General features: G+C 49.1%; 7 protein-coding genes across 7 annotated transcripts; 5 read left to right on the top strand and 2 right to left on the bottom strand.

Moving 5' to 3' along the window:
* Positions 1–1,425: 1,425 nt before the first annotated feature.
* J7337_001667 (uncharacterized protein) lies at positions 1,426–3,651 on the top strand (the record flags this gene model as incomplete). The annotated part of the gene is made up of 3 exons (XM_044819404.1): positions 1,426–1,654; positions 1,702–2,405; positions 2,503–3,651. 3 exons carry the CDS (start codon positions 1,426–1,428, stop codon positions 3,649–3,651), a joined length of 2,082 nt encoding a protein of 693 aa, XP_044687106.1.
* A 929-nt stretch (positions 3,652–4,580) lies between these two features.
* Positions 4,581–6,119, bottom strand: J7337_001666 (uncharacterized protein; the record flags this gene model as incomplete). The annotated part of the gene is made up of 3 exons (XM_044819403.1): positions 4,581–4,991; positions 5,051–5,439; positions 5,942–6,119. The coding sequence occupies 3 exons, from the start codon at positions 6,117–6,119 to the stop codon at positions 4,581–4,583; spliced, it is 978 nt and encodes a 325-aa protein (XP_044687105.1).
* Positions 6,120–7,799: 1,680 nt separating this feature from the next.
* Positions 7,800–9,770, top strand: J7337_001665 (uncharacterized protein; the record flags this gene model as incomplete). Its single annotated transcript, XM_044819402.1, has 3 exons — positions 7,800–8,317; positions 8,483–8,831; positions 8,889–9,770. The coding sequence occupies 3 exons, from the start codon at positions 7,800–7,802 to the stop codon at positions 9,768–9,770; spliced, it is 1,749 nt and encodes a 582-aa protein (XP_044687104.1).
* Positions 9,771–10,961: 1,191 nt separating this feature from the next.
* On the top strand, positions 10,962–11,423 carry J7337_001664 (uncharacterized protein; the record flags this gene model as incomplete). Its single annotated transcript, XM_044819401.1, has 2 exons — positions 10,962–11,124; positions 11,164–11,423. 2 exons carry the CDS (start codon positions 10,962–10,964, stop codon positions 11,421–11,423), a joined length of 423 nt encoding a protein of 140 aa, XP_044687103.1.
* A 67-nt stretch (positions 11,424–11,490) lies between these two features.
* On the bottom strand, positions 11,491–12,648 carry J7337_001663 (uncharacterized protein; the record flags this gene model as incomplete). Its single annotated transcript, XM_044819400.1, has 2 exons — positions 11,491–12,222; positions 12,280–12,648. 2 exons carry the CDS (start codon positions 12,646–12,648, stop codon positions 11,491–11,493), a joined length of 1,101 nt encoding a protein of 366 aa, XP_044687102.1.
* Positions 12,649–18,809: 6,161 nt separating this feature from the next.
* On the top strand, positions 18,810–22,793 carry J7337_001662 (uncharacterized protein; the record flags this gene model as incomplete). Its single annotated transcript, XM_044819399.1, has 4 exons — positions 18,810–19,833; positions 19,883–19,954; positions 20,001–20,219; positions 20,266–22,793. 4 exons carry the CDS (start codon positions 18,810–18,812, stop codon positions 22,791–22,793), a joined length of 3,843 nt encoding a protein of 1,280 aa, XP_044687101.1.
* Positions 22,794–24,004: 1,211 nt separating this feature from the next.
* Positions 24,005–24,961, top strand: J7337_001661 (uncharacterized protein; the record flags this gene model as incomplete). The annotated part of the gene is made up of 1 exon (XM_044819398.1): positions 24,005–24,961. The coding sequence occupies one exon, from the start codon at positions 24,005–24,007 to the stop codon at positions 24,959–24,961; it is 957 nt and encodes a 318-aa protein (XP_044687100.1).
* Between the last annotated feature and the right edge of the window lie 282 nt (positions 24,962–25,243).

Genomic DNA, 25,243 nt, shown 5'->3' with positions numbered 1-25,243 from the left:
ACGAAGTCAAGATTTAGGCTCCCTCACACGAATCAGCAAAGCAAATGTCGTGATGTCTGGGCTTGGGTCCTCCAAACTCTCTTTCGACTAGACATAACTTGGCTGATCTTATAATCACACGCTTCCCATTCCTCAATATATCTAACAGCACTAGCCCGGAACAAGACTGCCCACTCAAGTCTTCCACTAAATGGGACTTTGATGTACGTGGTATCAGTATCACTATCCGGCATGAGCTTAGACAGTCCAAATATGGTGACCTTCAGATACCATGGGAGCCGATGAGAACATCGTCTCAGCATCGGAGTCGATGTACTCGTGGTCTTCAAATTCTAGATCCATTGTGAAGGCAAGAGTATTTGGGATCTTGACCTAAAGTTGAGAAAATATTTGGGTAACTTAGCCTAAGCTTAGGGAATTCTTTACCAAGTTTATTTCGGAGTCGGATGTCAAGATGGAATTGAGTTGCGGTTGACTTGACTTAAGCGGAAGCGGATGCGAGTGAGAGTTCAAGGAACAGCTGAACCGAACCATTCTTTGTGTGGTGGATCATGCTTTTGCTGTTGGCTGCCGCTTTGTTGATTGGCACTGGCGTGCACTGACTGTCGTTCAACTGTTAAAAGACAAGGCAAGTTGCTAATTTTGGTCTCTTTGTTTTGACGCGGCAGTGCAGATGACAGTGGAAGCTACAACAAGGCCATGTTGGGAGGCATCGAGCAAGGGAACATCAGACCTTGATCAAATAATCGTGGGCAAAGAAGATGTTGACTTTTTCTTAAGGTCAGAGAGTATCTGAGCAAAGGCATCCTAAGGTACAGTTGTGCTTTTCCCCTTAGAATCGAGGTCCCCGGGTTTGCCGGAGAACTACACCCCTAAGAAAGAGTAATTATAGTCTAGGTTATTGGTATTTGAAGAGTTTATCATAATATATCCTAAGTTATGACCATACTAGAGTAGAAGGGACAAAAGAACTTGACTTTCATTGTTATATATCGTCCTTTGGCCAATGCATCTCAAGTACAGTGCTTGTTGACCTGCCCTCACTGAAGTCCACGCAGTGACTGCACCTTGCGTCGAGCAAGCTACAGCACCGGGCAGTGATTCATTGTCCTCGGGGACCAAGAAAGAAAACAAGAGTTTAGAAGAAGATACTAAAATAAACTTGGCAAAGAGTCCCCTACCTAAGCTTAGGTAGGCCACATTACCTAAGTCCTTTTAATACTTAGGTAGGTATGGTCGAGGTCCCGAGTTTTCTTTCCTTCCCAACCTTTGACTGTCAAATACTTAAGACATCTTGGTTTCCACACACAGAAACATCCACTTCTCATCTCTTCTTCTTCTTCTTCTTCTTCTTCTTCTTCCTCCTCAACTTTCATCCGCATAACATTTCTCAACAGTCTAAGAATTGATCCCCATTTCTCAATCATGTCCTCATCCAGCGATGACGACGAAGTCGAATCCGTCGCGCCAATCGAGCTGAGCGAATACGAGACCGATTTTGACCGTGAATCTGATCTTTTCTACGATTCTAATTATGAATCAGATACGGACTCTGAATGGGAACATCATCGTCTGGCTTGGCACCACACGATGGCAGGCCCGAGCTGCGGTCTGTGCAGATTCGAATTCGAAGCCGACGAAGACTTTGTTGTTTGTATGCCACACCACTGATCTCAATCATGTAACGCGCTGACTCTATAGACAATCCGGTCAGTCACCGCTACCCTCGCATTTGGAACGGCACGTACGTACTGGGGTATGATAGGTACTTTGCAATAGAGCTCGGGTTCCACCACGGCTGTGTCGACCTACTAAAGCCCAAGACTTTGGTCAACAACTGGACGAACAATCTTTCACGAGCTACATCCGGTCCACAGGATCATTATCTGCCTCCTGTATCTTGGAATAAGCGTCGTGAACGGTGGATCAGGGACTCAATTGCTGCCGAATTGACACAAGCTATCCGTGGTCGTCTCCCACAAGAAATATGTCAATATATTGCGAGCTTCTGTATCCGTGAACGCGCATGCCTCATTCTACGAGATCTGTGGCTGGACCCTGCTCGACCCAAAGGTTGGCTCAAATATCTCACCATCGGGAGGAACAAGTCTGTTTGGGCCCAGACTATGGAAGTTGAAGGGCTACGCTACGTCAGATCTCTATCGACCCGTCGTCTCACGGAACAGGATACCTTGGTCTACAAGGCCAGATACAGGAAGAAGAGTGCTCGCAACAGACCTGAAGCTTGCCTAAACATCTATTACTCTGAGGATTACGGGGGAATCCGTGAAGTGATCATCACAGAAGACAATGAGATGCCCACTTTGAACATGGAGGAACCGGGTCTCTCTTGGTCCATCCATCGTCACCAAAAGACGCCTCTGCGAGTCAAACAAAATTACAAAGTAAGTTGACCTATCTTCTGATATGCTAGGTTCTCTGTGCTGATAAACTCATAAGTGTACCAGGCTACGCTCTCTGGGGTTCTCCCCAACTCTTCAGTTTGACGAGAGGCACGAAGAAAGAGCTTGGGGAGTTCTTCCAAAACACTTTGATTCCTTTCCGCAAATTCCCCTGCCAATGTATTTACAAGCCAATGACCGCAACTACTACGAATCTGTTCGTGCTGTAGACTGGAACTCTCCAGACATCTGCGGTTACTCCTTTTGCGTGGATCAAAACCTGATTCGAGGCATAGTTGCGCACAAACTTGGAGAACCAGAGCCAAAGGCGAGGGACGAGTACAGCAAAGCTGAAGAATTATGGTTTCATATGCCAATCGATCCCGATGAAAGAATCTCTGAACTCTGGCTTCGCAAGGGAACGGATCCAATGGTTGCGAGCAGACAGATCGAGACACTCATAGTTCGAACTAACACGGGGCGTACCTTCACCCCTGGGCTCGATACTTCCTGCAGCATTCCTGTGGATGGAACTCTCAAGTTCACGTACAAGGCAATTGCAATCTTCCCTCCAAAAGGAACTTCTCGCATGTTTTACTGCAGAGCGAATTGGTTGTGGGAATACCTCGTGTTCGAGCAGGAACCTGACCTCGGTAACAAGGGTGACCTTCAAGGCGTGGTTGCATGGGATCAACATGAGATTCAATATTCCTTCCCTCCCCCTAATGGGTCGATTGTCTACCTCGAAAGATGTGTCAAAACATCAGCGAGTTTGAGCGACGTCAGGACCATCGCCCCATGCCGAGAGTGGTCGGCCACATTCCGTGGTGAAGTCGTCGGGCTGTTATTGACATATTGTGATGGTCGTCGACGATCCCTCGGACAAGTGCGTCTTGATTGCCTGGAACCCCCCTTGTCAGTCTCCTCGGACTGTTTCTGGATTGGCTTTGCGAAGCACTGCAACGAGGATGCTCATTTTCTCCCATGGCTTCTGAGGGTCACCAGCATTCAATTGTCTGAGCCGCTGACGAATAGGTCTACTACTTACATCAAAGTCCCCTGTAGCGGAAGACTCGAGTGGGCAGCTTGTGACTGGATTAATGCTGTCCGACATGTTGAGGAAGGGGAGCCATGCGATGAAGATGAGATCAGCCAAGTCATGGCCGGTCGAAAGGGAGTATTGGAGTACGCAAGCCCAGAGATCAAGACATTTGCTGTGCCAATTCGTGTCAGGGAGAATAACCCTTGATAAACTCAACAAAAGTTAGCCTAAACTTTTACTAAGTCACCCTAAATTTATACCAAGTATCACTTATATCAAGTCATCTTAGATTTATACTAAGTACCCTAAACTTATGCAAGGTTATCTAAGTCTCGTCTTCATAGAAGCACATGTTACCGGTGCGAACAGAGAACGTATTGACCGTCTTAGGAGCCACTGCACCAAATACAGCCTCGCGCGCTAACACCTGTTCCATCTCACTTTGCAGTCTGTGGTCTTCCAAGTCAAGATGCCGCACAGCGCTTTCCTCGGGCACGGCCTCCGAGGATGACCGCCACTCCAGCTTTCCTCTCAGCAGAATCTCGAGATATTCCAATCCAGCATGCGGAAATGGTTTTTAGACGCCTAGCTATGTGATATGCCCCGTCGGTTGATAGGGCTCTTCTTGATCAGGTTCCGTGTCCCGGGTTCCATTCCAAAACCTGTTGGAGGGAATGTTGACGGAATCCTGCAAGTGATCTAGGCGAATATGCCCAACGGATCTTTGACGACCATCTTCATAGGTGAAAAGCAGACCAAATATTTCGTTATCTACGCAGTTTCTCCAGCCACGGCATGGGGTAATCGTTTTAAGGTTCTCAAGGTCGGCGGATATTGAAAAGAATTGGTCAAACCTGTCGTATGGGCCGGGCCTAGTTGGTCCAAATGAGAGTTCGATCTTGCGATCATGCCATGTTGTCATTCTATCGAACCCAAGCCGAGACTCCGCATGTCCGTAGTTGTAGTAAAATGTTCGGGTTGGAGTTGATGGCAAATTGGCAAGCGCTTCGTAGTGGATGGGTCTATCGCTATGTGGAGAGCGAGTTCTGATGTCTGGGCCAAGCACAAGACTGCGGCCGTTGCTTGTGACTACCTATGCGAGTGTCAATACGCTTGTGTTCAGGTTTCCAGAAACGTTATAGCATACTATGAGACTCGGCTCGAATCAAGGCATCATCATGGTTCGGGAAATCTCCTGAGCGAAGCCATAGCTCGGAGATCTTTTCGTCAGGGTCAACAGGAAGATAAAGCCACGTTAATCTAGCATTATCGTAAGCATCAATGAGGGCAGGAGGTAACCTCCCTGCCCTATAGGGAATGATGGAGTAAATACGGCTGCATCGTAGGTCAATGACACAACCGGAGACTCCAGGCAGGTTCCAGTCGACCGCATGGACTACTGCCCTGTCACTACTTACGAACATATTGTCGTCGAGAGCGCGCAGGCCCAGGTAGCTAAGGTCTCTGGGGAACATGGCCCAGCGTGTTCGTTGAACATAGTATTCTCTTTCGCGTTGGGTGACATCCAAAGTGCGCAGCTTGAAGCCCTACACGGTCAAGTTAGCTTGATAAGTACAAATATATTGTTTCCAAAGACAAGGCTCACGTCAAAGTTCATCCTGATATAAAGTGGGAGGTTGTAAGCTCTACGAGGAATGTAGGCCCATCGAAGACCAGGTTCCTCAGTACCCCAAATCTCATCATCCAAACAAGCAATGACGCTGCGTACTCCCAAACTATCTTCGGCGAAGTACATCCCTAACTCCATCGAAGAGTCGAAATTTTGTTTGGCCGTAATAGCCATTGTATCATCCTCGTTCATGCGAACGGTTGACAGAGACTTGACGTAGTTGCAACCTTCGATCTCAACGTACTGGGCCCAGACAGTTTGGCCGTTGGAAAGGGGCAGTGTGAGATCATCTTCAGGGTCACTAGGATGTCGGCTTTGCCAGGCATCTAGGTGAAGGTTCGTTGCATATTCGCTTAAGCAGTAAGCTGCAATGTTCTCGCAAACTTCAATCGGAAGTCGATTCTTAATGGCATGTCAGACTTCCAGGGAAAGTGATGATTTGAGCCATCGAGTGCGTTTTGCGACAGCAGATGGCGGGGGTTGGGCGAATGAGCCATGGAATAATCCGAACCTGACGAGGTTCCATGTGCAGGATTCCAGAAAGCATTTGTCAAATACGGCACTATTTGCAGTTGAGACTTGTGGCTGAGAGCTTATTCCGGCAGAGAGAACCTAGTCAAATACGGCATCGCCAGCAATTTTGAAGCAACCTGCATGGAAAGCCTTCTGTCCATGGGGGTGGAAGATCTCATTTTCTGGGTAGTATTTGTCGTTCCAGGTAAGAGGCAGCGTAGAGTTATTTCAGTCGACTAGTTAAGTCAGAATTAGTAACTGTTAATATGAAGAGCTAAGAGAACCAAGTTCTCTTTGCTGATTTAAGCTCTCAGCCATGTCTCATAGACAAATAACCAAAAGTCGTGGACATACCAGTAATGATGGCCTGACCTTCATGGAAGCGGAACTTGCAAAGGCCGCATATGTTGAACACGCGCGCCTCGGGTTCCTCAGGAGTGTCTCGCTCGGGAACATCTCGTGCTTGGCTTGAATCGAGGGAGTCGTCAGAAGCAGGGATGTGACTCACTACATCTTGTGAGGTTGTGTCCATTTTCAGTACGTTCGGCTCGAATATAGTGACATTCGTGATAAGGAAATGGGGACGATGGTGAGCTGTTTGGCTTCAGAAGCTGAAGTTGATTGGGATTTTTGACTCTGTTTGTTTGATATCTCCCGTCGAGACGTGGCAAGCTTCAACCATCGATCAATGGTAGGTAGGTACCTTAGGTATTGTTGACAGTACCTGTCAGATGCCACGAACACTGGCCGGATAAGGCTCCCGACCAATGCGAAAGGTTACAATACATAAGCTAAGGTACCTTAAGGTAGGGGATGAAAGAAAACTCAGGACCTTAGCCCTAAGTGGTGAAGATACTGACCCCCTGAGCCTAACTAGACAATTAACAAATGCGTAGTACCTACCTGGGATAAAAGCATATAGACTTGAACACAGGAACGGTTTTATGACCCATCAGCTTCAGCGAGAGACGCCGGAGACATCGATGAGAGTATCACAACCTCGATGACACGAGACCAAGGATACACCAACGCCAAAGACCTCAATATAGCCATAATCGGCCAGTTCGAAACCCATGCGCGAGAGAAAGGAGTACTACTTGAGAAGTTATATAACGCCACTGACTACCTAGGTAGGTACTTGCGATGCCCTGAGGTTCACGCACAGGGGATTCATAACCAAGGAGTATGTCCCCTCTCCACAATGGCCAGAGAGTTTTTTAACTAGCATATCTTTGGCCATGTATAATTTGAAGATGCAAAGCCAGAATTTGCCCTTTTCACTTCGTTCTCAAGTCATCTTCAGCGCGGCTTTGCCTAAGTAATGATGATTCTAAGTTAGATTCGTAAAAGGTGTTCCTGGACATCACTTTCAAAAGCTTCGACCTTCTGTGAGCAAACATAGATGTCATTTCGATTAACGTATGCTAGAATCCTCTGAGGCTTTTGCGTATTGGGTACCTCTAATATTCAGTGTCAGTGGCAGCAGGTGTCAAACGCGTGCTCCTAAGCAACACACGTGACTTGAAATGCCAGTCGGCCTTGATCAGAGTCCTGGTGCTCTTCTTTCTTCTTCGCTTCTTCACTTCTCTTCTTTCCTCAACGTCACTCGGAGAAGTCAGTGCCCTCGCGCTTGAGTGCTCATCTTACACTCGGGTGTTTCTTTTCACATATTCTGGTAAGTCTTTCATCTTGTATGATCTCTTCAACATTGTTTGGCTTCATGCGATCACTCTTCTCCGTTTGGGACATGGGCGGGTGAGAAGCTTGGGAGCGACCGCCTAGTTTTAATAAACCTTGGCAACTCCTGACTGGCTCTGGCAATATTTTGACTAACCATCTTCAAGTGCCTTATTGAGACTCTCGAATCATTTCTTTTTCTTTTTCTTTTTCGTTTCCTTTATCTTACTTCTCGGGCTCTGCGTGTCTGTGCGAGCATGCCACAGTAGCACGACCGATCTCGCGATGGAACTCGAATTCCAAGACCCCCATGGGGACGATGATGTCTATACATGCGCTTACGACTGGCAAGACACTTGTGGTCTCTGCCGCTTCGGTTTTTCCCAAGGCGATGTGATCACGTCAGGCACTTCATGTAAGGATCCTTAGATTCTCCTGCCCATCTTGACACGAAACTTGGCCGCTTACATATCTTGCAGCCCGTAAAACCCCAATATTCAAGACCATTCCTTACTCTAGCTTCCACAAAGCATTTATGCCTTTTCACCCCGAATGTTTCTTAGCTGTCGGCGGTGATCAATCGGGCCGCAACGTGGCCGCTGCCACTTACCCTGGTCAATATTCTGAGGACTGCTTTCATCTACAACATCGTCGCCGCCGCTGGCTGAAGGACACTTTCGCACAGGACCTATTCCAGATCGTTCGTGGGCGTCTGCCCCTAGAGGTTTGCGAAACGATTGCCAAATACTCTGCTCGTGACCGAGCAATTCAAGTTTTCAAACAACATTGGTTACAGGATCGTCCGCTCCAGCCAGGAAACATATCAGTAACAGTCCACCATGGAGTGTCATTGTGGGCTCAGTATGTTTATTATGAGGGCATTCGGTACCTTCGGTCGTTTTCGTACGGCTCGCGCGGTGGTGACGAGGAGATCGTTCTTGATTGGAACACCAAGAAACTTCCAAATATCTTCATTCGCCATAATGGCCTGGGAGTTAACAATCTTGTCGTTACTGAAGATGATGGCTCTCCTGATGTGGAGCAGGTTGAAGGGTACTAGTGGACCTTTCACGCTCAACAGAGTGGCATGTTCTACCTCAAAGCAAGATTTGACGTAAGTATTGCTAACAAGACCGGTTGACAGCGGAAATCTACGGACTGATCTTGCACTCAGGGTATAAAACTTCGAGGGTTAGGTATCGTTAAGTCTCCAGACAGCTTTGTGGATTTCAAGGACCTGAGCGGCCCTTGTGAGATTCGGTGGGCTATACCTCCAGCACCAGTCAAGCACTCGCCGAAAATACCACTTGCCGAAAACATGAATTTCCAATATGTACGAGCCTTCGATTGGAACAAGCCTAGAACAGCGGGTTATTCATTCCTTGTTTGGGGTAGTGCAATTCTTACTATCAACTCGCACGAGGCCGGAACGTCAGCAGCTCCTGACGAGGAATTCAACGGATTGCACCCCTACAATGCCACGCGACTCTATCTTGCCATGAGCCCTGGAGAGTATGTCTCCGAGCTCTGGGTTCGCACTTACCACGAGCGCCTTTCCACACTCATCGTAAGACATTGACTCTTTTTCCAGCTCTTTCTGGTGTACTAACTTTGGGCGATACAGGTCGTCACGAATCATGGCCACAGCCTCGTCGTTGGTACCCAGGCGGATAGGCCTGGTGCAACGTATCATGTAGTTGCCGAATTACCCCAAAACAAAACTTGTCGCATGTTTTACGGTGATCCATATTATGAAAGAGTCTCGTGGCTTCACTTTGATTCCGTGTCCACATGGGAGCACCCAGCAAAGCGCCAGGTTCGCTCTACGTGTCCAAGTGCGCCTCGGACAAGACATCCTCCACACTCTCGACTGTGGTATCATACATCCGCGAGATTGGATGGCGTGAGGGAGGTTACGCCTTGTATGCTTGCGCAAGACTCCTCCGAATTTGCAAAGATCACAGGTCTGCTCCTCACCTACGCTGATGGTAGTCGGAGTTCTGTTGGTCAAGTTCGCCTCGACACAATGGGAACACCCAAGACAGTGACTTCAGATACGATGTACTTGCAGTACGTGGATGATGTTCGGGGGACTCTACAGACAAACAGTCACCTAATGGATTTTGGTTTCGACTGGTTCGGGTTTTCAGAGCCAACCTCGTCGGGCTCTTCTACTAAGGAGAGCGATAATACTGATAGTGAATCTCATGAAGATAAAGACAGCCCTCAAGTCGAGGACATGCCTAGCGAAGGAGATGGTGTTTGTGAGTCTGTCACATATGCAAACACTATTGCAGTGCCTATGAGTGGACGACTGGACTGGAAGAAGGAGGTCGACGATGATGTATACGTAGTATCGTATCACAAGAGCAGCACATCAAAAAACGACGAAATGTGTCATGTTCTAGCTGAGCATGCGAATTTGGTCAACCAGGAGCCGGTCGTCAAACCATTGTCCATCCTGATCGGAAAAATTGGTGAGTTGGCTTATGCAGAACAGCTCTAACGACTATCGACAGGACAGCTAACTTGAAATACAATTAGATCCAGACGAGCTTAAAGAAGTGTACCAGTGTGCTGAAAGTAATGGTAACTACGAAATGTACGGGCTTTGAGAATGCGATTGCGATTTCTGAGGTTATCTCTTGGAGGCTTAATGCGCGCGGGAATGAGAATTATGTATGACAAATTAGCTCGCAGTATTAAGGAGAATGAGAAACAAGGATTCGCTCGATGACAATTCAGCCCAATTCTTATTCATAATTCTCCGAAGCCCAAAGTGATATGGCGATAGCATTCGCAAGCATTATTCGACGGTCCGTTGCATTGATGTGAACTCGTCTAGGGTCAGGAAGATATAGAAAGCCGTATCCCGTGGCTATTTTCTTCTTGACATGGTCTTGATGTATTACTTACAGAGTGGAAGACTGTGTAAAACATAATAATATTTAACAATAATAGTTACTGCACAAAGATACTCTCCAGACTCCCTTCTCTTCATTCCAGCTGATGGAGCTTTGCCATTCGCGTTACCCTAAACCAGTCGCCCCCATTCCAAACCCTTACTAGCGTCATATCTCAACCCCCTGTTTTGGAGTTTCAACTCAACACCACGTCTCATCTTCTTCACAACACAAAGAACAAACATGACAACTTTCTCTCACTAATCTCATCAAATCAATCTATTCCCGTGATATGCTCAATCTATAATTGTCTCACCCCATCGGCCCGGCCCGCAATCTTCCCTAGTCCCATCATATCTCACATCTCATTCCTCACGATGCTCTCATCATTCACAACCAAGCTCGCCCTCAAAAAAGCAGGTATACCAAGCGACGTCTTTGACTTTTCAGAAAAGAAGCGCGAGCCAAACAAACTGCGCAAGAACCCACCAGCAGATCTCGATAATGAAACGGACTCAGGCTGGACGTCTTGGATGTCTGTTCGGTCTCTGCCGCTTACTGTTCAGCCGTGGTTGACGCCTCCGCCTGCTGCTGTTGCTAAGGGTAGACTACCGGGGATAGGAGATAAAGCACCACTTGATAAAACGGGGAAGCTGAGGGTTGGTGGGGGGAAGAGAGTTCTGCTTGTGTTTTTACGCTGTGTTGGTTGTGCTTGTAAGTTGCCACTCTCCAGATTCTGAGGTCAATGCTGACGATGCGCAGTTGCTCAAAAGACATTCATTAATCTTCGCACAATGGCCAATCGATATGGCGATGCATTAACATGCATAGCCGTATCCCACGCCTCAGAGCAAGCAACTCAAAAATGGGTATCTCTTCTCGGCGGCGCCTGGAGCGTTCGCGTTATCGTCGATGAAGAGAGGGCTATTTATGCAGCTTGGGGTTTAGGGACGAGTAGTATGTGGTATGTACTCAATCCCACGACGCAAGTTCAAGGATGGAAAGAGTCGGGATGGTTGGGAGAGAAAGTGGCTGGAGCGATACAGAGAAAGGAGACGAATGAGAAGAAACCAGCGAGTACAAATAATGTGGACGATGAAGAAGATGATGGACCGTTGACGACGATGGGGAATAAGTGGCAGGAGGCTGGTGCTTTTGCTATCGATGGAACTGGGACGGTGATTTGGGGTGGAAAGGCGGCGAGGGCAGATGATGTTATGGAGTTGGAAGATGGAGCGAGAATCCTGTTAGCCTGATATAGAGGAACATGAATATCTTGAAAGAAATGTTTAATGAAGCTGTTCTAAGCGCCAATGTGTCTTATCAATGGGCACGCACAACAAGTTGCTGCCCTGACACCTCCTCTTTCTCCCACTCTCTCCCGGCCCAGCTCTCCAGCAACATATCAATGCTCATGTGCTGATTTACATTGGCCTGATCGCTGACATTGATGAAGCATTTTCTATACAGAAAGTTCCAGTCTAAGCGACCCCTCCAAAGTATCCTCAACCAAGTCAATCCTTCCTGGGAGGGGTTCCCACCATGGAAGGTTTGGCCAGTGGACGGAATTACTCTCATTGACTCAACGACCGCGCCGCTGGGCTGAAGCAGTCTGGCTCCTATCCACATCTCTCCGGCCGGATCAACCTCGATGGGTGGAAGGAGGTGATCGAGACGGATTTGTCCTACTGACTCCCTCGAGCCATCGGAGTAGGTGAAGATGAGACCGACAATCCCAGTAGATCCTGGGATCCAAGTTCTGCAGGGGACGAGTCCAGTCACACCTCCAAGTTTAACCGATTTATTGAAGATCTGCTGGACACTCATCCTTGAGGACCATGTAGATGGGTCATGGAAAGATGGGGGAGCTTCATTCTTGTCATGGCGTTTGTCCTCACAGTCGAATGCAAGACAGTCAACACCGTCTCCCTGAGAACTGAACCAGAGACGAGAAGGTTTGGCGGTCAATAAGGCCACACGTTCGAAGATGGCATCTGGTTGGGTCATGTTGGCGTTGGCTCCTAGAAAGAAAACGCGACTCTTGTTCGTTCTTAGCTAGATTGCATCAGCACCCATTTATGTGTTGTCATCTGTCCGGCCATTGTAACGTACCAGAAGGATATCGCGCCAGAATGCCGGTCTTCTCCTCAGGCGCCAGACTTCGACGATCCGCTCGTTCTTCTCAACTGGAAAATACAGCCATACTGCGTGTAGTCGGTCTCCCCGACCTTCACTATAGAATGAAAAGTCCTCGCCCTCACGATGACTATGCAGGTAAAGCAGGTCTTCGTCAAGTAGGCATGCTGAATAGCCAGTGATCTCAGGGCTTTCACACTCCAGAACCTTGAGATAGTGTCGACCACCAGCTCTGTCATCGAGGTGCAAGTACCAGACAGCCTCCGGATTTGGCGGTAGCAACGACCACCTTGCCAGCGGAGGCAGAACGTCTTCTTCCGATTTCACCACGTGCAAATCGCGCATTTTAAAGCCCTGAGCGGTTCGTCTTTGTCAATCCTCTGCCTTTGGCTCAAAACAAGGGCCGACTCACATCACCGTACCATTTCAAAAAGTACCGCTCCGACTTATTGGTGTTTTGAAAAGTCCACCAAATTCCCGGCTGTTCATAGCTGGAGCTTTTTGACACATCGGTCTCACCAAAGGAGATTGCCCTGACTCCAAGGTGGTCTGAAGCGAAATAGAGTCCGTCCGAGAGTTGCTGCGGCTCCGAGACCACCAAGAATGCGTCCCTAGCAACGTTATTTGAAAGACCTTGAAGGTAACGGGCATTTTCGAACGTGGTCGATATTCCCCAAATTGGTTTTGTTGGATCAACAACGAAGTGTAAATATGTGGCCTTTCTGCTAGAAAGGATATTCACCAAGTTTGGTGCTAGAATCAAGTCTCTCACGCCTATTCGAGCCCTTTCTTGAAGAGCGCCCAATGTGGTATCTGCATGCTCCCCGGAAATATCAAGGCAACACTGTCGAAGAACCAGCATTCTTTCCCGTTTTCGGGAATCCGAGGGGCGGAAATCATAGTGTAGGAGGTTCAATACAATATTCTTGTCAAAAGGAGGGAATCTTCTCATGCAGTCTAGGTGTGCAACAAGAACAAAGGTCCTAGTTCTCTCCCATTGGCGTGGCGAAATATACTGTGGACTTTCGGGATTGAAGATCAATGTTTCGTAGTCAAACTCAACTGTTGCTGGTGCCCCAGAACCCGCTATAGCGACAAGTCAGTAGTTGAAATAACTCAGAGCAGCAGACCAAGCTGAAAAGACGAACCTTCAGAAGGATGGCCAGATCTTATCACTCTGTCCCCATCGCAAAAGTCAAAGAGGCACAGACAGCAAAAAGACCACCAATGGAAACACCGTCCTTCGTCCATCGTGTATCAATGGTAAGGGTTTGGAGACTTGTATTAAGTAAGAGCCACTTTCCTCAGTATATTGAGGCTATAAACACCACCATTGGCATGTCTGACCTGTGACTTTTAAATCAAGCTTCATCTCAATGATGCAACACTCCCGAAGAGCACCGTTTCCCATAGTTCAGGCATGCCGACAAAAGAAACAGGCATAACATAAAGTGGAAGCTAGAGGTGGACACTACCTACCTTTCCGATCTAATGTGCCTGCCCGTTCTATGCAATTGAACGCGGTTTGATGGCGTGTCAAGCACAGCCTGCGACGTTTGTATTGGCAAGAGAGCAGCATAGCAATCACTCCAAGCAATGGCAACCAATCTTACAGACGGAAACGAGCATCGGTTTCCCGTGCAAGGCCTGGCCTATTTGATGGCTTTGTGATGAAACGCTCCTGACCGCTGTAGCGAACGGCAGCGAGCCGGAAAATGTGGCCTCTGGGACGTTTCGGGGTGTCCTTTGTGCATTGTGATTGGATGTACGGTTGCACAGAGCAGTGCCTCTTTTGTTTTTCCCTCGTCGACCGCTTGGTCGTTCAAGACGGATCACAAATGACGTCGATTGGGGAATTGCAGGCATCGCGTTTGTGTGCTTTTGGCCCTTGTGATGGTCAATAAATGAGCAGTCATCCGATACTGTCGGATACCTTAGGATAATAAACCATCATGTATTGGAGTTGGCACCCGCTTGGCTGCCGTGCATCCGATGTGAGTGCCAGGTACCGTACGCTTATGCTTGTTGCAGTGAAGCAATATTCTGGGCCCAAATATCGAGATGATGATATCGTGAGAGTCAAGTGGGGAAACAAGAGAAGGACCTAAGGTAAGCGGGGGTCCAATTGTTTACCTCAGCCAGCCGCTGCTTCCACACCATCCATGAAAAGAGTGATTGAGTTTCGATGGCTTGCGCTTGCCAGCAATTCGTGACTTTTACAGCCACCTCTCGTCAGCTTGAAGTCAGCTTTCGGCCCCAGCAAAGTTAAGGCACGACGTTTGACTGGTCACAGCGAGACACACTGTGCTTCAGCTCCGAAGGAAACGACCGACTAGGTAACTCTGAGCAACCCGGACTCTAAATAGACCTCAAAAAAGGTGTGGTCGTACTTGTAGCGGTAATAGTTGCTTGTAAAGTGTGTGCGCCATAGTCAAAACAAGACACGAGCTGAAAAGACATGGCTAAAGGTAAAACCACATACAAAACAAATAAACACTTGCAGCATGGTGAACGGCAGGGAAAGGTACAAGTAAAGTTCCAGTCCGGACCTCCCCTGTCCCTTGATGTGGCTTGAGGCCGGTGGATGATCTCCCGAGACCAAGACGTGTACAGTGCTGACCTACCTGACTTGATCTGAGTAAGGAGAACAGGAATAGTACATAGATACGAACGGGGAAATCGTATAGACATGCCGTATCGCAGGTGATACGAAGAAAGAGATATACTACGTAATTAACAGATCGCCGAGAGTAAGATTGGCCAAGACAACGCGCAAGGGATGAGCTTAACTCGATATGTATCTCTCTAGGTAATTATTATGTGCTGAGGCTGATCTTGTTCCTGAGATTGGCAGAAAAGGGATACGCTAAGTTCAAGGACAGTTATTTGGTGGCCCAGAAGGGAGACTCAAAAGTATGGGAGTGGCGCAGAAATTTCGGTTTGACAGAGTAAGAGGCTGATTTTGGGTGAGACATGATGGAGAAGTCAATGCCGCCTAGAGTTGATCGAGATGCTAAGTAAAGATACGAGTGAGGCGCTGTATCCCCTGCGAAAAAAAGACAACTTAATCTGTCCTACCGTCGAGAACAAGAGGGTGTCTCGGCATTCTCAAATTGGGTTGTTGGCTGGGCAAAACAGGCACTAGACTCTTGAGGTTTCTGCTACATATTTTGTTGATTTTTGGTATTTTGCAGAATTCGATTCAATAGTTTGGTGGGGTCTCTCCAGCCTTTACATAAAGCATGACGAGAGGCGGAGAGCGAGCTGGTTGTATGGACGTATTGGATGTTAGTAGGATGTTGAGGTCTCTCCAAAGTTTAGAGCACGCCGCCTTGGACCTGTCTGTCCATGTGTGTTGGCAGTCCAGGGGATAAGTAGAGTTCGGAGGCAAATACACGGGCTGTTGTTGGGCCTATTCACCAAATATTCCCGTATCAGCCGATGTTGCCATTGACGATTGATCAAAGTTGATCAGAGTCGTGTTATGTTGGTTCGCGGCCCAGCAAAAGGTGGATAATTGCATCAGGTTCATTTGACATATCACGATTGGGTGTGATGTGTATAAACCCAACAGACGCCACTGCAACATTACATTAATATTGTCGTGACTTTTGACTGTATCCAAAGCATTCAAACAGCTTTACTGTTTGTCTAGCTTGCCAGATAGAGATGGATATCGTATTTGTTGCAGTGCAATATCTCGATCCTAGGCATGTCCATGTCTACAAATGCATCAAAAAGGGAGGGCGTTCTCCTCCACACACATGCCTACATCATCACAGTCGCAGATTAGTTAGCTTTACCTGCATCTTCCCCACACAAACACAGCATCTTCCATTTGAGGCTGCATCTCAGCAGCAGGGCAAGCAAGGCACCATATCCGTACCCGCCACGGACATATCCGGCCGTGAATGTCCATTTACACTTCACTTCCAGGTTTGCTACGACGTTGGGTTATTTTTGCCATCAATGATCACCTTTGTGGTGCCCAAAACCCAGAATTCCCATCCTACAAAGGGGCCCTGAGTTTGAGGGGAATTGGAGGACCGACCCCTCGACGTCCAGAGCCCGCCCTCTCAGGAACGAGATGCTCTGATGGGTGGTGACTTTATGACAAAGTATCATCCGACATAAAGTTGTGTGCGATGCAACCTTTGTGGTTGGTAGCGGCACAACAATCTGCAAGCCTGGGCATGGCATGGCATGGATGCATCACAAACGGCCAGGAGTCACCCGCCGGGGGATAGATCCAGGGCTAGGACAAGTGGGTACAGCCTGTACAGCGGCAGGGGTAGACTCCATAGCAAGAATCAGGGTCCCTGTTCGGTATCCTCCCCTGTAGATACTGACACAGCGCTAGCCAGGAGGTGCCATGAGGGCGAAGCAGCTGTAAATCCGACAAGTAAGTTAACGACGCACGCACGCTGTCTACAGGTTGTGTCGTACAGCGTATCGTCAATGGGTGCGGCTAATGTGATGTGATGTGATCTGAGAGAGGCAATCTTTGGGCCCAGCATTTAATTGCCGTCGACTCTTTGTTAGCGGAGGCCAGCAGGACAGTCAGCAATATCGGCAAATCGCACGGTATATTGAAATAAGATACTCTCGCGTCCTATGGGTTGGAATTATTCCATCCAGAAGTAGAAGCCAGACCAGACCAGGGCAGGGCAGGGCTATTTAATTCCATTAGGTTCACTGCTAATAACTAAAGATATTGCGGAGGCTTGCTGCCACGCGCTGGGCGCTAGCTTGGTGGAGATCTCCCTCTCTCTCTCTCATCAGATGGATATCATTTTGTAAGGTGAGTTGACCCTGAGACGCACCCCGTTCTGCGCCCTGGGCTGTTACTGTCAAAGTCACCCGCCGCATGCCAAATGTTCCCATCCCTCCAGTCTACTGAAAAACATTGACCCATTTGCGATCTTTGCTTGCAGTCGACTCTGCTGAGGCTGCTCTATTATCCCCGCTCTCTCTCAAGGTTACAAAGGCCTGGTCACTGTGGCGGACGGTGAGGTGTTGGGCTAATTGGCGTTGACAGCGGCCAGCTGGAGAAACACTGTACTCAGCACTGTGATTACCCAATGAGTGCAGCAGTGAGTGTCGAGCAACAGCCGCAAAGGTTAGTGCGTAAATACACCCCGATAGATTGTCCAAAATGATGAAGGCGAGAGCGTAAATAGGGCTTAGGTCAGCTCATTCTTGAATAAGTCCATTTACCTGCAGGTGAGCTTATGCTCTCGGAGGTGTGGACTATTTACAGTACAGCTGCACATCCATTGGAATAATGCCCGAGTCCCAGGTACAGTGCGACCTGTACCTCACACCCTCACTTCAGATCCCCTAGGTACCTGCGGCACTAACTACCTTAAAACTCCCCGTGTGCCCTGTAGTAGGCCTGTGCTGTGTCTCCGTCCCCAATAACAACGACTACCGTAACGAGGTATCGTTAGGTTAGGTCCCCCCTCAGATCAGAAGGACCACCTCAGTTCGGCTCGGTTCATTCTCAGTTTCGCAGTGTCTAGGTCTCTCTCTCGCCTTTTTTTGTCTTGATTGATTGATTTGATCTCTCTCCCTCAGACTAAAACTTAAACTAAACCAAACGGGCTCTCCATGTACATGTCCATGTCCCCATGTCTATCCCGCTAGACGCCATCTCTTGTCATTCCCATACACATCCGCATTTTCCAATCTTGCTTTGTCTCTGTTTTCTTTCTTCATAATTCTCTCTACTATCAACTCTACTACGCTTCTTGTCCTCTGAGCTGCTCTGGTCCTCGTCCTGTTCTGTTCTGCTATACTCGATCCCCCTTCTACGCCCTGATCCAATATAGCGAGCACCGTCGTTTCGCCCTCCCCCCCGACGAGACGAGTCGAGGTGAACCGGCGTCCCTCGCACCGAGCGGCCCCCTTTTGGCAAAGAGCCCCCCCACAGGCACAAGCACAAGCGTCTCCGACACGTCCATAGTTCACTCACTGTCCACTGTACTGCTCACCATCTCTCGAATCCTACATTTCCATCATTATCCCGCGCCCCGGGAAATTGTTGTTATACCGACTGCAACTGCAATTCCTCGCCTTTCTCGACTCGCACTCGCACTCGGCGCCCCTTTCTGTGTTCGTCATTGCCTTTCGGTCGTATACGCTATCATTTCGCTTCGTTTTACAGTACTTTCTTGCTCCGTATAACTTCCCATTTCCACGGCCTCGTTCGCTATTCCCACCCAGGAACAGCGCCTCTCAGCGACCAGATTGAGATTCGCCCCCTGGCTTTCACGATAGACTTTGCTCGGCATTGGATCGCATGCTGAGATCTTGAGACCCTCTCTAGCGCTCATAACTACAAACGACGTTTTCCTGGTGCTCCATTTTCCAATATTCCACAGCTTTCGCCGCCACCGAGCAAAAAGAGATCCCCACGAGCCCAGACGCACCCAAACGTCGTCACGCATACTGCCGTCGGTCCCCGCAAGCACTTGAACTGTCCCGGGGCTCGCTCGCTGCTCCATATGGACGCCCAGACCACAACGGCCGAACCTCAACATCCTTATCCTTCCAGTCCTTGGACTTCTGCCTCGACGATATCATCGAGCACAACGAATCCGACGACACCATCGGCGACGAGTACTCACAGCGCTTCCGCCGTCGAGGGCTCCTTCTTCCCCGACCCGTCCGCCACACAATTCCATTCTCATCTCGATCTACTCCCCTTTCTCCTCCCACAACAGTCCAACATCTACCACGCTCAACTCCTCCACTACAATAAGCTCATCTCCCCATCCCGCGGCGGCGGCCTGCAGACACCGCCACTCCCTCCCGTCATCTCTGCTCCTCATATCCAGGCAGCGCCTCGGTCGCGATCTTCTAGCAAGGTGTCGCTAAGAGACGCCTCCGGTAAGGGGAGCACAGCTGGAGGCCATGGGAGTAGGTCACATCAGAATTTAGACAAGAGTCGATCGGTTGCCGCCTCCAAGGAGGTTCCGTCCAAAATGTCTTCAAAGCAGGCCGCCGACTCATCGAGGCATTTACCCCGACGATCCGCACCTTCGGCTCAGTCCCACTCTAGTTCAGTGCCCTCGACGCCTCACCAGCACGCTCGCCAATTTTCTCTTGAAGACCGCGAACCGTCGCCCACGGGGACAAATAACCATTCCCCGCGATCAGCTTATTCTGAGACACATAGCACGTTATCCTCGCTTCAGCCTTTACCGCCGCGAATATCGAGTTGCAAATACGAGACTGCCCAAATAAATTCTCGGAGGAGAATACCGTATTCGGTCGGCAATGATCGTCTGGAAAAGCTGGACTTGAGGACGGTCAAGAGCAAGTTGACCGAGGATGAGGAGCGCAAGTTAGCGACAGATATGAGAGAGGTCTACGACCGATTACTCCCCACTGCTGCTGTCGAGGAGAATCGCAAGAAGTTAGTCTCAAAGCTCGAAAAGACCTTCAACGACGAATGGCCAGGCCACGATATCCGCGTGAATCTTTTTGGGTCTTCCGGGAATCTTCTTTGTTCGGATGATTCTGATGGTTCGTCCACACCCTCAATCTGCATGATTTCCAGACTAACCCTATCTAGTGGACATTTGCATCACAACCGCATGGCGCGAATTGGAAGATGTCTGCATGATCGCCAACCTCCTAGCAAAGCGTATGTATCTTCCCCCAATCCGCCAACAATCCGCTAACATCAACAGGGGGGATGGAGAAGGTTGTCTGTATTTCGGCCGCCAAGGTGCCCATCGTCAAGATCTGGGATCCTGAACTGGGCCTTGCCTGCGATATGAATGTCAACAACACGCTTGCGCTCGAAAATACACGCATGGTTCGAACATATATCGATATTGACCCGAGAGTTCGAGAGCTTGCAATGATTATAAAGTATTGGACACGGAGAAGAATAGTCAACGATGCCGGTATGTTGTTTTGCCACCCCTTTGAACTTGTCTAACGGCTTGAAAGCGTTTGGGGGCACATTAAGTTCCTACACATGGATCTGCCTGATTATCGCGTTCCTACAGCTGCGCAGTCCTCCCGTTCTTCCTGCATTGCATCAGTCGCCACATAAGTTACCCAAACCCGACGGTACTGCCCCCGACTTCGCGGACGATATTGACAAACTGGCTGGTTATGGAAAGAAGAACAAGTCATCTACTGCGGAGCTTTTGTTTCAATTCTTTCGCTTCTACGCTCACGAGTTTGATTACGATAAGCACGTTCTCTCGGTGCGGCAGGGCAAACTGATCACAAAGCACGAAAAGAAGTGGCATTATGCGATCAACAATCAGCTCTGCGTGGAAGAGCCTTTCAATACTTCTCGTAACCTCGGAAACACCGCCGATGACTATTCTTTTCGCGGTTTACATATGGAGTTACGTCGAGCATTTGACCTGATTTCGGTGGCAAACTTCGAGGAGGCATGCGAGCAATATGTGTTCCCTAAAGAGGAGGAAAGAGTATGGTCTCGACCGGCACCGCAACCTCGACCTGCTCTGCTTAGGAGCTCCTCGCAGACACATTCAGGCCGAGGAGGTCGTGGAAACCACCGTGGCGGAAGACATAACAATAATTACCGAGGCGGAAATTCGAATCGACGTGCATCTGCAGGTGTTCCACAGTTCGACGCCAACAACAATATGTTTATGCAGCCGGTCAACATGGCGCAGGATCTACAGTGGTACCAAAACCAACAGTTCCAGTTTCAGTACGCACAGCAGGACCTCATGACTCAAATGGCGTTGCACCAGGAGAACATGCGACTATTGTATGCCAGTCAATCACCAGCGTTTATGCAGCATCAAGCCCAGGCTCAGGCTCAAGCTCAGGCCATGGGTCAACAGCAGCAACAACAGAGGATGTCTACAAGTACAGGATCTGGCCAGCAGCAGCCTCAACAGACATCAGATCGTTCCAGGACAAATTCGTTCGATAATCCGCCACTCAGCGCTCCTCTTCGACCAGACTTGTATGCTCTATATGGAATGACTTTGGGCACGCCCTTCTTCCCCCAAGCTGGCGCAAGTTATGGAACGTATCCCTCATCTCCTGCTAGTATCTCGGGTGCTACCCAAGACTTTCGTCGCCCGCTTCAGCGAAATGGTATAAATAACGAAACAGGTGTCCAAGGATCCAACAGTGCTCTTCGTTCGCATTCGCAGCCCGCATCTCGGTCTCCGTCTACAGCACAAGCAGCTCCCGGTTATTTTGGTGCCCAATCTTACAATGGCCCAAGCCATTCTCGAGGTGTTAACGGCAACGCAGTTCCAAGCTTTATGCCTGATGATACAGAATTCGACGAGACTCCCAAGGCACACACAGACTCACCACAGTCGGAAGAGGGCAAATATTCTGTTTATTTGTCGGAAAGCCCAAGTCCCAGTAAGCAGCCTCAGCCACAGCCTGTGGCGAATGGTCTTGCTTTTGGGGATGTCTCCGGTCAGAGCCCCGGGCGACGACGCCTTTCGACAGATCAACTTCCTCAGACAATTCTCGACCGCCGAATGAAGAGGACATCCCGATCGCCTTCACCTTTAGGTCATGCACGAAATTTCTCATCGAACGCATCATCGGCACCTTTGGCGCAAGGCCCTTTTCCTGGAGGTCAAAACAAGAATCTTTCGCGCCCATTGGTTGTTAATGGATCTAGTCTCAAGACAAGCGTGACCCAAAGCCCACGCCAACCACCTTCGGGAACAGGTAGCACTACATCGGATGAGTCGACCAACCTTGAGAACCCATTGCAGATTCACGCCTCAAATGGTATTCCCAGCTTTCCTGTTGATGGACCCGTCATGCCGCAGGCTGTACCTGAAGGAGCTATGAACCAACAAGGTGCATACAACCCTGTTCCTGTAGTGGCCAATGGTTCCGCTGCCCCAATGATGGCTGCAGCTCCATCCACGGCTGACGATCCATCATTCCGCGATCGTATCGCAATGATGAGTGCTTACTACATGGCAAGTCCTCATATCGTACAGGACCCGATGGTGGCAGCGAACTCTCGATTGTCCCCTTCGACACGCCAGCGCCTGATGTCGCGTCAGCAGAATGGCATGATTGCTCCTCTTGATCTTGCCATTGCCGAGAACCGCATCAACAGGCCACCAGTTGGTCAAGATTTTGCTCATCTTTCACCAGTTTACGAGAACCGCACTCCTTCTCCCACAGTTCTTCGAAAGGATGGGCCTTGGAAGTCAGAGAAGCAAAACAGTCCCAAAACAGGACGAGGAGATGGACCAAAATCCAGCCAGAAAACCGAAGAGCGAACTCAAGAGCCTCAAGAGGGTACAAAGTCTCAGAAGAACCAGAAGTCGGGTTCTCAAAAGGTCAATGGAGCCCGAGAAAACGGCCACGTTCGTGGAGCTAGAAGTGAAACCGACGGCGGTTGGCAAAAAGCAGGCAAGGGAAAGAAGAAGGGCGCCAACAACAACGCACAACAGGGAAATAGCGAGCAGCCCCCTAAGCACGAGTCTGAACGAAAGGGCGGTTAATCGATAGTCTCGATCTGAGAAGTGACGAGACACATCGACAATCCCTTTGACGAGTGTCTTTGGGATAAGCCTGTAAAGCAGGACCTTGATCTTAACCGGCAGTTTGTCATTTTGGATAAGGCAACTTGCAATGTTGGCACGCAATCAACGATTCACGATGACTTGAAAAGCCGAAAAGCATGAGGGGGAGAGCTGGCACATTGGAGATTATTCTGGATGGTTTCCAGATATTGACATATGTAGCAAGAGTGTACGATTGATGTCCAACGGTGTTACTCATAGCATTTATAACGCAGCGGTCTGCGGACTTGACATACAGATTGGCAACGTCGGGGGGCAGCATGGAAGAGCAGAAGGACAGCAAGGCCGGATCCGCTGGCTAGATGAGAGCGAAGATGGATGGATGGTTGGTTGGGCGGCTGGTCGGTCGGTCTGGTTGGTTGCAAGCACACATGGAAACGAAGAGGCGTTGGCGTCTTTCTACACATGGCCGGTTGGGAGGAGGCGTTTTATATACACAGCTGCAATTGCATTTAAGACAAGTCCATCTTAGGGGGCAGGACAGCGGTTCATATCCTTACAGGCTGCATGGGCAAAGAAGGGTCGAGCGGTTTTTTTTAGATGGTTGTCAGTAAAAAGCATGGGCAGATGTAACGAAGCACAGAAAAGAGATAAATGAAAGTTTTAATGCATATTAGTTTCTTGAATTGCGAAGACCGGCCCATACTATGCAGATCATGATGAAGCATTCGCCATCTCCGCGGTCTCCACTCGGAGGTCCGCGGTGGTGATCTCCGGATCAGATAATAACTCGGGCTGCTCTACGATTTCTCGTCCTTTTCGTTCCGTACAAACGCCCAAAATCGGTGGGAACGATGCCGAGGTTCCGTCAACCTGAGACGCAAAGCACGATTACATGATGTATTATCCAATATTCTGCAGCTTCTCGCGCGGTAATTTTGGTTGACTCCCGCGAGCTTAGCAATAGAGGGGTTTCATTACTAAGGGCCATGGTTGTCTTTGAGAGGCTGAAATAGCGCTGACACATTGGTTCCGTTAGTTGCCGTTTGATAGATCCGGTGTGTAAGTTGAAGTATAAAGACGTCGGTATGATTCCACTTCAAGGTCATTGTGTTTCTCACACTTGTTCTCATATCTCACTCTACTCTCATAATAAAAGAGTCTAACACATTCACGGATACACTATCAAGATGAGCATGCTTTCAGCTGAAGTCACAGAATGGGGCCAACCTCCCAAGTCCATCAAAGTTCCCCCTCCCGCAGCTCCAGTCCACGACAACGAGACAGAGATCAAAGTCCTCGCTGCAGGTCTTCACCAACTCGTCCGCACACGCGCAGCGGGAAAACACTACACTGCTACTGAACTCCCCCACGTTCCTGGCGTCGATGGCGTAGGCATCAATGTCTCAACTGGCAAGAAAGTCTACTTTTCTCTGCTTGGTACAAAGCAGGGCAGTTACGCCGAGATCGTCAATGCGCCCATTCACAACATCGTTGAGCTTCCCGAGGGCGTAGACCCTGTTGTCGCAGCTGCTATGGTCAACCCCGTCATGGCGAGCTGGATGGCGCTGCGGAAGCGTGTTGATTGGACTGGCAAGGAGGGCAAACCTTACAAGGTCTTCATCAACGGCGTCACCAGCGCCAGTGGAAAGATTGCTATCAAAGTAGCTCGTCACCTCGGTGCTACAACCGTTGTAGGCGCTGCTCGCAACAAAGACGCGCTGTCAAAGCTCGATCTCGACGCCAGCGTTGTTCTTCAAGAACCCAACGCTACAGACTTCTCCGCCGCAGCAGACGCAGACATTGTTCTCGACTTCCTCTACGGACCGTGGCCCAATGCGTTCCTGTTGAGTCCCAGCACAGCTAGTGCTAAGAATCCTATTACGTGGATCAACATTGGGTCAATGGCGGGTGATATGGGTGATATTTCGGCGATGGGGCTGAGGAGGAGAGATGTCACGGTGCGGGGCTCGGGGCCGGGAGCGTGGGATCCGAGGGAGCTGGGGGTTGAGACGGAGGGCATGTTGAAGGTTCTTGTGGGATTGGGAGATGAGGGGTTGAAGAAGTACAGGATTGAGGATGTTGAAGAAGGTTGGGGTGATAAGGGGAGGGATAGAGTTGTTTTTGTGTTTGGTGAGAAGGCTTGAGGAGGGGGTGAGTGAGTATAGGGTGAGGAGGACGATAATGAGATTTTATGAACGGCAATGACATCAATTGACTGCTTTACCATCGATGAATAGCAATTCTTCATAAGAATTGTTAGTTTGAAAACAATATGGAAGTTACGAATAGTGGCATGATATTGAGTCAGTGTAGAAAGTGAGACCGAATGCTTCAATTCGATCTTACCCAGTGTCGATGAAAAGTCCATCATCCTTTAACCACAGCTTTGCCCACTTTTGACTCCACGTAGAATCGGCAGCAGCTTC

The sequence above is a fragment of the Fusarium musae genome, chromosome 1, assembly GCF_019915245.1.
Source record: "Fusarium musae strain F31 chromosome 1, whole genome shotgun sequence".
In the NCBI taxonomy this organism is placed as follows: Eukaryota; Fungi; Ascomycota; class Sordariomycetes; order Hypocreales; family Nectriaceae; genus Fusarium; species Fusarium musae.
This window is presented reverse-complemented; position numbering and strand designations above follow the sequence as displayed.